This window comes from Ictalurus furcatus, chromosome 6 (genome assembly GCF_023375685.1).
Source record: "Ictalurus furcatus strain D&B chromosome 6, Billie_1.0, whole genome shotgun sequence".
Taxonomy (NCBI): Eukaryota; Metazoa; Chordata; class Actinopteri; order Siluriformes; family Ictaluridae; genus Ictalurus; species Ictalurus furcatus.
The window spans coordinates 3,516,780-3,534,314 of record NC_071260.1 but is presented as its reverse complement, the minus strand read 5'-3'; the positions used below and the strand labels follow the sequence as shown (position 1 = coordinate 3,534,314).

The 17,535-nt window shown below is 38.2% G+C and overlaps 1 protein-coding gene across 1 annotated transcript in view; it reads left to right on the top strand.

The window, feature by feature from the left end:
* Nucleotides 1-17,535, top strand: part of calcrla (calcitonin receptor-like a) — a 55,469-nt gene that overhangs the window by 27,584 nt on the left and 10,350 nt on the right. Inside the window, exons 2-7 of the mRNA XM_053626252.1 lie at nucleotides 5,185-5,268; nucleotides 8,906-9,056; nucleotides 12,075-12,188; nucleotides 13,354-13,466; nucleotides 15,389-15,480; nucleotides 15,584-15,710. Of these exons, the coding sequence (XP_053482227.1) occupies nucleotides 5,203-5,268; nucleotides 8,906-9,056; nucleotides 12,075-12,188; nucleotides 13,354-13,466; nucleotides 15,389-15,480; nucleotides 15,584-15,710 (663 nt within the window). The 5' untranslated portion in view covers nucleotides 5,185-5,202. The remainder of the gene's footprint in view (nucleotides 1-5,184; nucleotides 5,269-8,905; nucleotides 9,057-12,074; nucleotides 12,189-13,353; nucleotides 13,467-15,388; nucleotides 15,481-15,583; nucleotides 15,711-17,535) is intronic.

The following is a 17,535-nucleotide window of genomic DNA, read 5'->3' as shown; positions in this document are numbered from 1 at the left end:
GGAATTTTGGCCCACTCTTCTTTGTGGAACTGCTTTAGTTCAGCCACACTGGAGGTTTTTCGAGCATCTCAATTGGTTCAAGTCGTTGCAGTGCTCTTGGAGGAATTTTGGAAAGTTCCCACTTTTGGGAAGGTGTTGAAAAAGTTCTATTTAGGTGTTGATTTGATTGAACCGGGTTTGCAGTAATCAGGTCTGGTTGCATCTAGTCCACCTGAACCCCATTATGAATGCAGTTTCACAGATTTTGAGAATTATTAACTATTTTCACACAGGCCAAGTTGTTATTGGATAAATGATCTGCTTCAATAAATAACATCATAATTTAAAAACTTCAACTAAATAACATTCTCAATTAAAAACTGCATTTTGTGTTTACTCAAGTTGCCTTTGTTTTATCTTAGAGTTTGTTTTAATTTCTGAAACAATGTAATATGAGATATACACAAAAACAGAAGAAATCAGGATGGGGCCAATACTTTTTCACAGCAATGTACATGAAGAACAATACAATAGGCATGTAGTGATGTTTTGAGCTCAAACATACAGGGATTCAAATCTGGAGACTTCAAAATACTGATTTTTGCGTTTCTTTAACTAATAAGTATGTTTGGCTCATCAATATGCTGAACGATTTATGAACCTCCTTGTAGAGGCAACCAGATTTGGGGCTGAAATATTCTTGTACTTCAATTCATGAGGCCAATATTCTTCACAAGATTGAACCACTAGCCACGCAATAACACTGGCAATAATCTTGGCAGATATATTTTTGAGAGAAAGTACTAGTATTTAAAAATGTCTTCCTATGAAATTTTGATTTTATTTACTTAAAATAGAATAGATTGTTTTTTTTTTGTTTGTTTTTTTTACCTTTTGTTTGAGTTATACATTTGAATTATTGTGTGTAATGTTTATGCAGGTTGCCAGTAAGTCTCTAGGGAAGTGTAAAGTTACAAGTAAAGTTAGACCACAATGATGACCCAACACTTATACGTGTTGAACAGCTACATCGACTCCTGAACATAAATTGATATATTCAAATGACTGCGAGAAACTGGCCAACTTGGTGTTTTTGTTTTTTTTGTTTTTGGACTATAAGAGCTGTGAAGCCTCACCCGGGCCAGCATGTGTTCATCTATTTTTCATACTGCATAAATCTGAGACAAGCAGCTCATCTCCATTTCCATTATAAAAAGCAGGTTTAGTCTGCAGTGGACCATGATGGATGGGAAGCCTATTGTATTTCCATTCAGAGGAGGGAGGAATGAGATGGATGGGAATTACCCAAAGGAGCAGGCGAGCCCTAGGTCCTCCGTAATCTGTTTTTAATTTCTTGACTTATTACTGTTTTGAACTCAGCATGGCTGAAGTAATTCAACCAAAAGGGAGGTCATTAATTGAACTAAAGACTGGCAGTTGTAACACAACAAACTATTGATCATTTTCCAAACAAGACTTGTGTTCTCATAGGCTGCATTTGTAAGCAAATTGATTCATTTTCGACACTCCCTGTGAAACAGCGATATATTCACAGCCCGTTACGATCGTTCGTTCGGCAGATTCAACTATTTAAAGCAATTTAGTTCAGATGGAATCAAATCCAAGCATACAGCTGAGCAGTTAGTCAGGTTTAAAAGTTTTGCTTAAGTGTTTTTTTGGCAGCCTCTGGGACGATGACTCTTACAGAACCTTAACAATTGAGCCACCATGACCTATAACAAGCACAAGTTAATGAAAATGACTCTGATGTTGACACAAGCACAGACTATGCCTTACTCCTTAATGAGAACTGTTCAAACTCTGTGAATTATTAATGAACGCTCCGACTTCGAAGAGCCTCTGAGGAATGTATGAGTAGGTATAAGCTGAGCTACGAGTCTACACAAACAGACTGTTGTTTATGTACAAAGCAAGGCTCATTGGATCATGGCTGACTTCTAATATTTAATATCAGAAACCCACTGCGTAATGCTGCATAATTATGCTCTTTTTCATCCCTGGCCTTTTTTAGCCTTCTTTTTATTTCTAGTTACTGCTCATTGAAATAAAATAAATAAATAAATGAAAAAAAAACATTAGCAAGGAAGCTCACAGCATTTTTTTTTTTTTTGTCAGGAGATGTTCACAGAATCATCCAGAAAGGCAGTATAGAAAAAGTAGAGGCTGTGCATGCAATTCAGTGTTTACAGCAAAATGTGGCGCTCAAAACAAAATAGCCGTCTTCTAGTGGAAATGAAAGATTTGAGATAATGTGAAGAAAACATCTTTTGGAAAGAATAAGACTGTCTCTCCATGGCACAGTGGCTTAGTGGTTAGCATGTTTGCCTTGCACCACTATAATAATAATAATAATAAGAGAAGAAGAAGACAACTTCAATACATTTAATCTATACAGCATCCAACACACATCAGCATAAACGATCATTTACAAATAAATAAATAGGGCTAGTATGTTCCAGAGTGATAAGACATTAAACAACCTGCCTGCCGTAGTGGCTAATTTAAACCTTGAGACAACTAGAAGCCATGTGTCAAAGGACTCGTACGTACGAGAATGTAGAGGCTCGAGGGCATGGAAAGTTTCACATCACATAAGCTGACACTACTGCTTTGCAAAAAAAAAAAAAATTAATAATAAAATCACATTTCAATGTCTTTCTCAATGATATTCCATTTAAGAGCAGCGCTTTTACAGCAGTTGCACTGGGGCAGCCATTTTGTAAAACAGGGGACCGATATTCCTCCTTATTTACTTTGACCATAGATGTAAAACTTTAGAAACTAAGGCCTTGAAGAAGATAATTAAAATGTTAGATATAATTAAAACACTTTCATAAGATGCGTTTTAGGAACTTGTCGACTATCCATTGTCATTAATACATGTTTTAGAGACAGATAGGTAGATAGGCATGTTTTAGATTCTGTGCTAGCAGATATTTGAGTGTCATCTGCATAACCATGAAAACTAAGATTGCATTTCTACAAAATATAACCCATGGGTAACATGATAACAAAATGACAAGAATAGGGCTGTGGATTGATCCCTGGGGAACACCTTCAGCTAGAATTGCACTGACAGGTTTGTTTTTGCTGATGGTTACAAAATGGTGCCTGTTAGTGAGATAAGTGCTGAACCAGCCAAGAGCCAATTGTATAACACTGAAAGACAGGAAATAAGTTTGTCTTAAAAATGTAACATAAAACTTGTTTACTAGTTACTTGACATGACTACGACATGCTTTTTTGATCATCTGATACTTCCGGTCGAATTTATGCTTACATACTCGCTCCACATGTGCCTCAGAATATGATAAACTGATTTCAGATCAGTGTTTTGAAGTGTGGTTTAACCAGATAAAACATCATTGTGTTGTATTCTGGCCTGTTAAATCAAGAAAAACAAACATTCGTTAACAGGGATTTAATGGTCGGTGTGTATGTGTGTGTAGTTGTAGACAATCCAAGAATGAAGGGCGTAACCATGGTATGGACATTGAGGGGGGTTCAACGAACTCGGTGGGAGGATATGCAAGTGAATGTAACGTTAATGGTCAAAAACTGGAACTGATGTTAGCCTAGCCTACTTCGTGGGTGTGCAAATATCAAAAGTTAATTGACATTCTTAAGAACAAACCAAGCCACGGTATGATGCCTTCTTTACTAAGCTAAGGTTACCTACTATTTAGGTATCTAATTACCGACTGTCTGAAAAAAAGCTTGTATGTTCTGCTGCACTTTTCTACGCTTGGCTGCTGTCTCCATTTCTTACAGACTGAGCTTCTAAAATATATCAACGAACTTGCGTTGAGTATGGGCGCAACCGAGCGTACAATTGGAGGGGGGGCACACACCTATTTTCCTTAACAAACGGAAATATTTTAAAAAGGAATAGACATAAATAAATAGAATAGATGAAGAAAAGACAGATCCGTTGGCAGGGTTCATTAAATGGGGAAATATAGAAAATATTTTGGACTGTATATTGGGGGAACAGATTGGTATTTCCTCAACATTGGGGGGTACACGACCCCCCAAAGAATGCGTGGTTACGCCCATGCCAAGAGTCATAATCGTAGTCCGTAGCAGTATGATCAGTACATCAATAAACAGGGATAATCCATATTCATAATCTGAAGAACAGATAAGAGTCATAATTTGGGAAACAAACTGTCGGATTTACGAGCATAAAACATATATAAGACTTTGCAAACATACTCAGAAACAACAGGGTGTAAATAGATGAACAAAATCAGGTGATAATACAAAACAGGTGAACACAATCAGGTAACAAACCAATGACAGGACCAGAGGCAGAGGCAGGACTGAAACAGGCATGAGCATGAGCACGTGGTGGTTTTTGCCACGTGAATACTTCACAACGTGAAGGATGAAAATGTGACAGTTATGGGACATCTTCTTCTACAATGAAATACAGCTAGTTCAGCGAGTGCACCATGAACGTAAAAACATAAATAATTTGATGTTTGGAAATTTAGAGGCAGTTAAGTCACGTACACATTCATAAGCAGTTAAGAACATCCGAGCACCGCAGAAACAGTTTGGCTATGTAGAATTTCAGCTGACATATCATGACTGTTTCTCATTAGCAGGATGTCAAAATATTTTGCACAATCAGTTCCTGTTCTTCCAAATCACGACCTCTTGGTGAGAGAACTCATGGTACAACTTCCCCACAGAGTTGAGAGACAGCACAGATGTTCATCTTCCATGATTTCAAAGGTTACTTTGAGTCTTTTGATATTTCTTTGAAGCGGTTATGTTAAGCCAGGGCAGTTACGTTAAACCAGTGGGGTTATGTTAAACCAGTGAAGGACCACGGGGTCAGAAGTTTTCTTTCCATATTTGGCCTTCATGAAGACACGTTCCCATGTTGAAAAATGAACATGATGCTACCTTTCTGGAGTTTACACCCAGAGCATCGTGTCTAAAGACCAGCCGTGTTTGGGATCTTCATACCTCAGTACTCTTGCATGTTGCAAATCTGAGTTGAAGTCTGTCTGTTATTTAAAAACAGAAAGAAGGTTGCTGATGTGGTGTACTGATAAACTGAGGGTGGGTGGATTACATTTCGACAGAAATCGAAGTTCCAGCTCAGGTTTGAGATGCTAAGCATGCTTAGCTATTGATTGCACAAGCAGTTAATAGGATGCCTCTTCCTTTCAGATTAACAGCAGATTGGAGATGCTGGAAGAGAAGATGTACTGGAGGTGGATGGTTCTTTTGTTTCTGCTCGGGATCAAACCAGAGGTAAGATGCTCCTCAGCATTTCTCCCAAGTATAAGTGTAAGGTTCTCTGTTTCCTGTTTGAATTTCTCATAGCACTTTCTCCTTTCTAAGTTTTTTTTTTTCTCTCTCGCTTTTATTTGTTTCTAATTCTTTATTTTTAATTGTCAGGTAATTAACAAGCCCTATGTGAACCTAAAAGGCTGTGGTGCTTTAACTCACCAGAACTGGTATAACCTGATCCATTGAAATAACCACAGAAACAAGCGAATATCTTTTGGGTTTGTTTTTTTTTTTGCAAGTTGTGGTGGATGATGCACTGTATGTTGGTTGGAAAGTTCTCAGGAATGATGCTAATGAATTTATTCATGTTCTAATGGTCATGGCTAGAAAAGAACCCTGTGGTGTTGAATCTCACAAGCTTTACATACACTGCGCATTACCATAATATCCAACTCTTTGCTCTGCCTGGATTTATATGTAAATGTTTCCCACAACTAGCTACATAATTTATACATGTATTTATATTTGTATATGCCGTGTACATAAAGCTATTAAAAATAATTCAAATCTCATAGCATGGCTTCAGTATTAGTTCAATAATGCAATCTCTTAAAAAAGGTGATGTCTAGAACCCATCAAGGTTCTTTAGTTTGTCTGTTTGGGGGAATCCTTATAGAATTTATGTACACCATACAACAGCTTTAACTCTTTAAGAACCCTTATTTATGCAATGAACCCATGATGAACTCCTTTTTTTTTTCTACATGAATGGTGTAACATAATTTCAACAAATGGATGATGGCAATGGAAAAAATATGTTCTATCTAGTACCAATAGAACAACTATAGCACTACTTTAAAAACAAACAAACAAAAAAAAAAACGTTACATCTAGAACCCATGAAGATTCTTTAGCTTGCTTCTTTGGGGAAACCAAGTTTTTATGTGAAACCCTACAACATAACTTTTTTTTTTTTTTTTTTTTTTTTTTTAATATTTGGAAAAAAATTAAAAGTTCCCAAAGTTCTATTTCCAAACTCACAGATAAACTTTTTTGTTTTAGTTTAAAACAAATTTTCAATAGTAAATATCTAGTTTAGAAACAGCTTCAGATTTGGAAAGTGAAATAGCCTGAATTTTAGATATTTGGAAATAAATTAAAACTAACTTCAGGTATATTTGATTATAATGTGGTCTTAATAAATGTTCTTTGCTGAGTCATTCCATTTTTTAGTCATTCATTGAGATGTATGTTTTGTTAGAACCAGATAGAACCAAAACAGTACTTAATTTAACTGAATAATAAAGTTCTTGGCCCCTAAGGTAAATGGCCAGTTTTCAGAAATTCACTTTCTAAGTCTCTCAGAATCTCAAAAAAGTACATTTGAAGTAGCCTAAAAGTGTAGGCCTTGTTGAGAGTATACAGTGCATCCGGAAAGTATTCACAGCGCTTCGCCTTTTCCACATTTTGTTATGTTACAGCCTTATTCCAAAATGGATTAAATTCATTATTTTCCTCAAAATTCTACAAACAATACCCCATAATGACAACGTGAAAAAACTTTGTTTGAAATCTTTGCAAATTTATTGAAAACAAAAAACAAAAAAAGCACATTTACATAAGTATTCACAGCTTTTGCCATGACACTCAAAATTGAGCTCAGGTGCATCCTGTTTCCACTGATCATCCTTGAGATGTTTCTACAACTCGATTGAGTCCAGCTGTGGTAAATTCAGTTGATTGGACATGATTTGGAAAGCCACACACCTGTCTATATAAGGTCCCATAGTTAACAATGCATGTCAGAGCACAAACCAAGCCATGAAGTCCAAGGAATTGTCTGGAGACTTCTGAGACAGGATTGTATCGAGGCACAGATCTGGGGAAGGGTACAGAAACATTTAAAGGTCCCAATTAGCACAGTGGCCTCCATCATCCGTAAATGGAAGAAGTTTGGAACCAGCAGGACTCTTCCTAGAGCTGATCGCCCGGCCAAACTGTGCGATCTGGGGAGAAGGGCCTTAGTCATGGAGGTGACCAAAAACCTGAGGGTCACTCTGACAGATCTCCAGCGTGTTTCTGTGGAGAGAGGAGAACCTTCCAGAAGAACAACCATCTCTGCAGCACTCCACCAATCAGGCCTGTATGGTAGAATGGCCAGACGCAAGCCACTCATCAGTAAAAGGCACATGACAGCCTGCCTGGAGTTTGCCAAAAGGCACCCGAAGGACTCTCAGACCATGAGAAACGAAAGATTTAGCTCTTTGGCCTGAATGGCAAGCGTCATGTCTGGAGGAAACCAGGCACCAGCCATCACCTGGCCAATACCATCCCTACAGTGAAGCATGGTGGTGGCAGCATCATGCTGTGGAGATGTTTTTCAGTGGCAGGAACTGGGAGACTAGTCAGGATCAAGGGAAAGATGAACGCAGCAATGTACAGAGACATCCTTGATGAAAACCTGCTCCAGAGTGCTCTGGATCTCAGACTGGAGAGAAGGTTCATCTTCCAACAGGACAACGACCCTAAGCACACAGCCAAGATAACAAAGAAGTGGCTACAGGACAACTTTGAATGTCCTTGACTGGCCCAGCCAGAGCCCAGAATTGAACCTGATTGGACATCTCTGGAGAGATCTGAAAATGGCTGTGCACCGACGCTCCCCATCCAACCTGATCGAGCTTGAGAGGTCCTGCAAAGAAGAATGGGAGAAACTGCCCAAAAATAGGTGTGCCAAGCTTGTAGCATCATACTCAAAAAGACTTGAGGCTGTAATTGGTGCCAAAGGTTCTTCAACAAAGTGTTGAGCAACAGCTGTGAATACTTATGTAAATGTGCTTTTTTGTTTTTTATTTTTAATAAATTTGCAAAGATTTCAAACAAACTTCTTTCATGTTATCATTATGGGGTATTGTTTATAGAATTTTGAGGAAAATAATGAATTTAATCCATTTTGTGAAAAGGCTGTAACATAACAAAAAGTGGAAAAAGTGAAGTGCTGTGAATGCTTTCCGGATGCAGTGTATATTTCAGTATTTTAGAGTCTTGCTAGCTGGAATGTCACTGTTTTTACACAGATAGAACCTTATAAAACTAAGGCTACAATATTCACTGGCTAAGAATGCAGGGTGTACTCCAGGGCTAACAGCTTATCATTTTGATTATAAACCATGGGTCTCATATATCAGAGCAAGGAACACAATCACTCGGACATTGTTGCAGCATGTAGTATTGCTGCCTCACAGCTCCATAGTCCCCGGATCCTGAGCTCAGTTTACTGTCTGTCTGTGTTCTCCACATCGGGTTCCTCTGGGTTCTCTGGTTTCCTCTTGTCTCCCAAAAACATTCCGATAGGTGGACTATCAACGCTAAATTGCCTCTTGATGTGAAGGGTGCATTCCTGCCTCGCACCCAGCCCTGTAATCACCAAAGTGCTTATTAAAGATGAGTGAACGCTGAATAATGATGACTGCTTGTTTCACATGCTTATTCTGACATTTCTGTTTCTTTTCTTTCATAGTAAATGTAGTTGATGCTTGACAAGGTTGACTGGATTGCGCTGTTTAATTCATAACGTACCACAACCCAACGTGACGTAATGTATTCAAGCTGAAATTAAAACTGTCCTTGTGTTTTTTTGCGCGTTGTATGTCCGTAGGTCGCTGTAATAGCAAGTCCGGAGGTAAACGACACCCAACAGGAGGTCCCTCATAATGTATACAGCGATGTTGGATCCACCAGACAGAAGATCATGACCGCGCAGTTCGAGTGCTATCAGAAGATCATGATGGACAACAGCAATGTCAAAGGTACAGTTACAAAAAAAAAAAAAGACACCTTAACTGCTGAATCAGGAACAGTTGTTTATAGCCGTTATAACCGAAGTGATAACTGGACATAACTCGACATTAAACCCTGGTGGTTAACACTTCTTTAAGGAACACGTTGGGGTGGATTATTTTTCTAGAACAGCATAGCCCTATGTGTTTTATTCCTTACTTGCAGTACTGTCTGTGCAGTTCTAGGTGAGCATTGTGTTTTAATGCATCTCACAACCTACACCTAGTTGTGTCAAAGTTGGACCGTTGAAGCCAGCCATAGTAAGGAGTTTGTTGCCATGGTAACAGTCAACGCCTCCAGTCCACATGCATAAATCTTGTGTTTCGACACCCAAGAAGAACGTTTGATTAATTCCCGCCTCTGCATAATGAAAACACACTAAGCTAGATGAATTCTGATGGCCTCGGGTCTGAATCCGATTTCAAATGCTTGGTTCTACTCAGTGGTTCTACTCAGTGGTCAGGTTCTATATGGCAGAAATGTCATCAAACTTGAAGGAAGCAATTCAACAAGCTTCTCATATATATATATATATATATATATATATATATATATATATATATATATATATATATATATATATGGAAATGATGACTGATCAGTGTAGACTTGTCTTATTAATACGAAGAGTACATGGTGAAATGAAAATCCTCAGGATAAGTGAACACAGCGGAACGTCACGCTGACTGACAGGACTGGGTTGAACTGCATAAACCTCACTCAGACCCTTCAAAAATAATCAAGCACTCGGATGGAGTGTTGATAAACATGCATGAGTGGCTGTGCGTATTTTTATGTTCCTAAAGCATTAAACCACCACAACAAAATTTGTTCAAATGACTGCAGGGTAATTACTGACATTTATCAAAAGCTCTCGCCATTGTTTCTGAAGTTGCTTTTTGAATGTTCCTCCAGCAGCTCCTCTTGGAAAAAAAGAAAAAAAAAGAAAAAAGAAAATCCAAAATCGAAAGCCCTACCAACACTAAAATAAGTGGCTACCACAATCTAGATCAGTTTAGGGAACAGGTAATTATTTTTTTCAATGGCTAATGCTTCTGTCTTTCTCTAAAGTGGTTCTACTTGACATCTTTTGGGAGATAGAAACCTTATTTTAGGGCTTCGCTAGAACTTTTAAGGGCTCTCCAAAAGCCTAAGATAAAAGAAGCAGACAGCAACGTTATATTTTATCCCTTAAAGTTTCTTTAGTTTGCCACTTTTGCCAAAGGTTTTATGTAGAGTTCTACAGCAGGTTCTGAACTGACTCTTTTTCTGAATCTAAGAACGCTTAAGTACTTGAAAAGAGAAAGCTTACTGTAGTGTTTGATGTGGAACTTTTGAGAGCTTCCCCAGACAGTCAAAACAGAGATCCCTTTATGGCACCAGATTTAAACTTTGTTTTTCTAAGCATACAAATAAATGTTTTCTGGTTTGTCTTTTGGAGAGCCTTTACAGGTTTTATGTAGAACCTCAGAATAGCATAAACCCCAGAAGAAGAACAAACTACGAATCCTTATCTACAGAAAAAAAAAAAAAGACATGAAGAGTGTAGCCTTTAGTATAATGTATAATGTAATGGATAATAGTAAAGCTGAAAAAAAAAAGTTGTTCCTTCTAGAACCAACAATGCAATCTCTTAAAAAGGGTTATATCTAGAACCCATCAAGTTTGTCTGTTTGGGGGCATCCTTATAGGTTTTATGTACACCCTACAAAAGCAGTAAATCTTTAAGAGGCTAAGAACCCTTATTTATCCAATGAACTCTTTATTTTTTCTACATAAATGGTGTAAAATAATTTCAACAAATAGATGATGGCAATGGAAAAAAGATGTTCTATCTAGAACCAATAGCACAACTATAGCACTACTTTAAAAAAAAAAAAAAAAAAATTAAGGTTACATCTAGAACCCATAAAAATTCTTTAGCTTGCTTCTTTGGGGAAACCAAGTTTTTATGTGAAACCCTACAACAGAAAGTTTTTGTATCAAAAAGGGTTCTAAGTAAAACCCATTTAAGAAGATAAGGACCCTTAACTACTTGAAATATTTAGTCAAAGTGACATAGAATTTCTCCGACAGTCAAAACAGAGAACCCTTCAGGTTGCACCCTTGATTCAAAGAGGGTAGAAATCAACAGAATAAGCCCTTGAAAAAGGTTATATCTAGAACCCATAAACATTTATTTGTTTACATCCTTAAAGCTTTTTGTATAAACCTACAACAAAAAACTATCCAAAGAACCCGTGAAGAAGCCTATGTTTCTGAGTCTGTAACCTTCAGTATACACTAGAATTTACAATGTTCCAAGTATAGTTTCTTTGGTTTGCCCCTTAAAGCTTTTATAAAGAGCTCTAAAACAGGGTATTCTGAGTAGACCCCATTTAAGGAGCTAAAAACCCTTAACTATCCAATGAACCAATGAAGAACCATTTTTCTAAAAGTGTAGGCTTCAGTGTACTTTATACTAGAAGTTATATTAATGGTGTGAAATTCAATTCAAATTCAATTCAAATTCAAATGAATGAAGGCAAACGTGGAAAAAGATATTCCAGAAATATGGAAGTCTAAAATTAAACAAAAATCCAAAATACAGTAAACTAGAGCACAGAAATAGTAACAGTTAATTAGCGGTTATTATAGGGTCAAGGAAAATAGAGATCGGCCAATGGGATTGGTCAATAGTGATAGTACATGTGTATGCAAAAAGCCGTCCTATGAGTTAACATCTAAAGTCCATTAAACACTTGTTTTGTTCATTGACTTTAATGGTAAATGTTCATTATTTAGTATGATCCTATGTGCAACAACATGTAAATTACGTAAAATTTAAGGTATCGAGTCGGACCGACTGCTTAAAGAAGTCAGAGAAGGCTTCTGAGGCATCATTGGTTGGCCAGAATGAAAATCAGCCGAGAGTTAGAGATAAACTCACAAATTCTTTTTGTCACATAGCTGCAGTTCTGTTTGTGTGTTTGCTTTTACATAAGCAGCTGATCTAATGTGTAACCGAACATGGGACGGGTGGCTGTGCTGGGACGACACGGATGCTGGTGTCACCGCTCACCAGAATTGTCCTGACCACTTCCTGGACTTTGATCCTACAGGTAAAGAGTTAATATCTACACTGCCATTCCGTATTTTGTAAATAGCCTGTGTGCATGGTTTTAGTTTGCTTTAGAGCCTTTTGTACAAGTCTCTTGGTGTTTTATAAGTATTCCCTGGCCACTTGAACACCTGTACACCTGCTCATTCATGCAAAAATCCAATCGGCCAATCGTGTAGCAGTAGAGTGATGCGTAAAAAGATCAAGCGCTTTACATTAAACATCAGAATTGGGGGGAAAAATCTAACCCTGATCTCAGGGACATTGACCATGGCATGGTTGTTGGTGATAAAAGGGCTGCACTGAGTATTTCAGTTGAGTAACCGCTGATCTCCTGGGATTTTCACACAGAACAATCTCTAGAGCCGTGCTCACCAACCCTCTTCCTTGAGATCTACCTTCCTGCAGGTCTCATTTCTAACCACAATTTAACACGCCTGTTTTAGTCGATCGAGAACTTCCTAAGGCTGCTAATGACTAGATGGGCACGATTATGGTTGTCTTCAGGAAGGTAGATCTCCAGGAATAGGTTTAGCGACCATTGCGCTAGAGTTTACACAGAATGGTACGAACAACAAAAAACATCCAGTGAGCAGCAGTTCTGTGGGTGGAAATGCCTTGTTGATGAGAGATGTCAGAGAAGAATGGCCAGACTGGTTCAAGCTGACAGGAGGTCTACGGTAGCTCAAACAACCACTCTTGACAAACGTGGTGAGCAGAAAAGTATCTCAGAACCCACCAAACTTTGAGGAGAATGGGCTACAACAGCAGCAGACCACGTTGTGTTCCACTCCTGCCAGCCAAGTTCAGATATGTAAGCCTACAGTGGGACAGTTATGACTGGAAAAACATCATCAAAACTGGTCTATTTTTTCAGTCTTCAACTGTCCAGTTTGATGTGAACATTAACAGAAGCTCTTGACTTGTATCTACATGGTTTTATGCATTGTGCTGCTGTGCTACATGATTGGCTGATTGGATAATTGCATGTATGAGCAGGTTTATAGGTGCTCCTTAATAAATCATTTCGAATTTCTTTTGCTTCCACATAATAGTGATAGGGGTTTAAGTTAATAATTCTCTACACTCCGTATCAGCTCGCAGTGTGGAGGAGTAGAGCTTTGTAGAGCTTTGATTTTTGCATTGTTAATTTTTTTTTTTAACAGAAACAGCCTCTAAGATGTGCATGGATAACGGCCAGTGGTTTATTCATCCAGTGAGCAACAGGACGTGGACGAATTTCACCAGATGTAATGCGTACAGTACAGAAAGCAGAATGGTACGTTCCAAACTCGTTGAAGTGATCGTGGCTATCAATATATTCCATCAATTCCTGCAATCAAATCCTTAGCACTAAGAGGAAACAAGAAGGAGCGATTAAAGAATTGTCCACGAACTCACAGTTACTGAGTGCAACTAACCTAATACGCTAAAAATAAATAGCCGTCCTAAATAGACGTCAGAATGAACGGGAACGACGGGCTGTTCTTCTTTTTATTAAAGAGAAACAAAAAAAAATCTCTCTGGTGTGTGGAAGAGGAAAAGAAACACGTAAACAGCTAGTGAGACACGGATGTAGACAATCATTCATTACCCGCTAAGTCTCTGTGACTCCTCCTCCCTTTCACAGCCGGTGCTCAGCCACATGCCCACTGGCACAGACATGTTGTTCTTTACTTATATTTTAAATATTTGACAAATTGCTCTTCTGTAAAAACACTATATAATAATTCCTTACTTATTAAACATATCTAATATTAATATGCAGGGTTTTTAGAGGGCTTAGGCACTGTCGGGTGAGGCGGGGGACAGCATTTATTTTTATTTTTATGAAAAACCCCTTTGGTTTCCATCAGAAAAACACATTACAGGTGAACACAGTCTATTGCTCCAAAAGTTGAACTGAAATGGACCTTTCAACAGGACGATGATCCAAAGCACACGAGCAAATCCACCAAGGAATGGCTCGAAAAGAAGAAATGGAGGGTTATGGAATGGCCGAGTCAAATCCCGGATTAGAATCCCGTTGCAATGTTGTGGAGGGATTTTGAAACGGGCAGAACATGCAAGAAAACCCTCAAACATATCGCGACTGAAAGAATACTGCATGGAAGAGTGGTCAAAAATTCCAGCAAACCTGGAGTACAGTTATGCAAAATGCCTACAAGAAGTTATTTCTGCTCAGTACTAGCTTCTAAGTATATCAGCTTTATTAATAGACGCTGTTTCAAAGATGATCCTGTGTTTACTTGTCCAAATATGTTAAAAAAAGCCAACCATTTTCATGGGGTGCACTTATTTTTTTTCACATGACTCTTTTCACTATCTGCTATCGCTATTGTTAATTTCCACAAGAATTACTACTTAACAAAAAACTTCATTGATTCTTTCTTGATGGTTTACCTTATCGATGGTTTGCAACTTGCTTATGGTTGTAGCTACCATTCCGAGGTGACGGTACAGTGAAACAACCAATCAGCTGTTTGATTAGCTTAGCGATGAGGTTCTGTCCAAGACACAAACATTCGTCCAAACACTCACTGTTGATGTGATGATCTGATGTATTGCCTAAATGCCTTTTTACATCTATTCGGCTTAATGCGCTTTGCAAAAAACACGTAGGTGATGCGCCTAAGCCTTGCTATGGTTGGGGGAAAAGTTTTCTACTTGGAAAAAAAATGTTATCCAAACAGCGATTATAGGTAAACCTGCTGGTTTTTCATTTCGAGTAAAGAATCTCAGGTTTGTTCCTTCACTAATGAGTTTTTATAAGAGCGCTTTGAAGTAATTATTTGGAACAACCTTGCAAACGGCTCTCCTGACCGCTCTGGAGACATAAAAGATTTATATATAAAGAAAATTAAAAAAAAAAAAAAAAACCAGCTGAGTCTGCTCAGTGCGGTCAAAGAGAAAAGGCGTGGTGTTTCAGTACTGCAAATATGGATTACCATTTCGCGTTCTAAAGAAATGAAGATATAAATAAATAAAATAAAAAAACAAAATAATAAAGCTTCTGCTCTACATCATGAGCAAAATTAGAAAACCTGCTCGAAAAAATGAGATAAATATCATAAGTAATGCTTAAAGATTATCTGAGAATATGTTTATGAAAAAGAATATTTACAGGAAACCAGACAGGCCGCACAGGAAAATGTTTATTATGTGTCTAAACATTCATCCATTTTCACTCTTCTCTTTCAGACCGCAATAAACCTGCTCTACTTAGCCCTGATAGGACACGGGCTGTCTCTGGTCTCACTATTTATTTCACTCGGGATATTTTTCCATTTTAAGTAAGTGCTGAACTCTGTGATTACAGTGAAGATGTTCTCGTAATGTTCTCTGCATTTGTGATGTTATATGTTTTTTGTTGTTGTTTGTTTTTGTTTTCGGCAGGAATTTGAGCTGCCAGAGAATCACCCTGCACAAAAACCTCTTCTTTTCCTTTATCTTGAACTCTATTATCACCATCATCTGGTTAACGGGCGTGGCCAGTAACCAGGAACTAGTGCAGAGGAATCCGGTGAGCGCGGCGTCTGTAGCAGTGCAGTTTGTCCTGATCTGTGACAGTTTAAATTGACCCTGTTCTGTGGAAAACTAGATTTGATCTGATCTATGTGAACAAATTTGATCTGTGTTTATCTGATTCGATCTGATCGGTGTCACTAAATTGGAAAAGTGTATCATCTAATGATTTGGATTTATACAAATTGGTTCGATCTGATTTGTGTGGAAGAATCGGATCCAGTTTTGTTCAGGTTTGTGCCGCTAAACTTGATCTGAATTTGATCCGATCTAATCAGCGAGGATGTTTTTTGGTCTGATCTGGGTGCCCACATCGGATCTGTTTAGTGTGAACAAATCTTATGATTTCATTTTGTTTTTTAATCTAAAGTTGGATTTGATCTGCGTAACTCATTCCGATCTCGAATGTGCTCTGAATTTGATTAGATTTTGCAACTGATTCTGATCTAATCAGCAAGACTTACTTTGATGTGAATGCAAATTCAATCTGTGTGAACAAATCTGAACATTACATGGTTCAAACTTTACCTAATTAAAGCAACTGAAGTTTTTGGAAGTATCATTTGAAATCAGATCAGATCTTGGATGAGAATTTGATTTGATTTTGTGACTGAATCTGATCTAATCAGTAAGTCTAGTTTTGATCAAAATTTTGTCCTAGTGGCCAGATTTGATCTGTATTTGATCTGTGTAAACAAATGTAATCATTATATGGTTCAAATGGTTAAAACAAAATCTAAGATAAAACAAAGGCAACCTGAGTAAACACAAAATGTAGTTTTTAATTGAGAATGTTATTTACTGAAGCAAAAAAGTTATCCAATACCAACTGGGCCTGTGTGAAAATGTATTTGCCCCCGTAGTTACTAATTCCCCAAATCTATGAAACTGCATTCATAATAGGGTTCAGCTGGACTAGACACAACCAGGCCTGATTACTGCAAACCCTGTTCAATCACATCAACACTTAAATAGAAATTTCTGAACAGCATGAAGTTGGTTAAAAGGTCTTACCCGGTGACACACTATGGCAAAATTGAGAGAAATTCCAGAAATGACGAGGACGAAGGTGATTGAAATACATCAGTCTGGGAAGGGTTACAAAGCCATTTCAAAGGCCCTGGGACGCCAAAGAACCACAGTGAGAGCCGTTATCTCCAAATGGAAAAACTCTGCACAGTAGTGAACCTTCCCAGAAGTGGCCGACCTTCCAAAATTCCTCCAAGAACATAGCAACGACTCATCCAGGAAGTCACAAAAGAGCCAAGGACAACATCAAATGCCTCTCTTGCGTCAATAAAGGTCACTGTTCATGACTCCACTATCAGAAAGACACTGGGGAAAATGGCATCAGTGGCAGAGTGGTGAGGTGAAAACCACTGCTAACCCAGAAGAACATTAAGGTTTGTCTGAATTTTGCCGAAACACACCTTGATGATCCTTAAACCTTTTGGGAGAATGTTCTGTGGACTGATGAGTGGAAAGTGGAACCGTTTGGAAGACAGGGGTCCCGTTACATCTGGTGTAAACCAAACACAGAATTCCACAAAAAGAACATCATACCTACGGGCAAGCATGGTGGAGGTAGTGTGATGGTGTGGGGATGCTTTGCTGCTTCAGGACCTGGGCAACTTGTAATAACTGAGGGAAACATGAATTCTGCTCTCTACCAGAAAGTCCTAAAGGGGAATGTCCGGTCTTCAGTCCGTAAGATGAAACTCAAGCACAACTTGATTATGCAGCAAGACAACGAACCAAAGTGTAGGAATAAATCCTAGTCCTAGAATTAAGAGAAAGACTGATCTCCAGTTATCGGAAGTGTT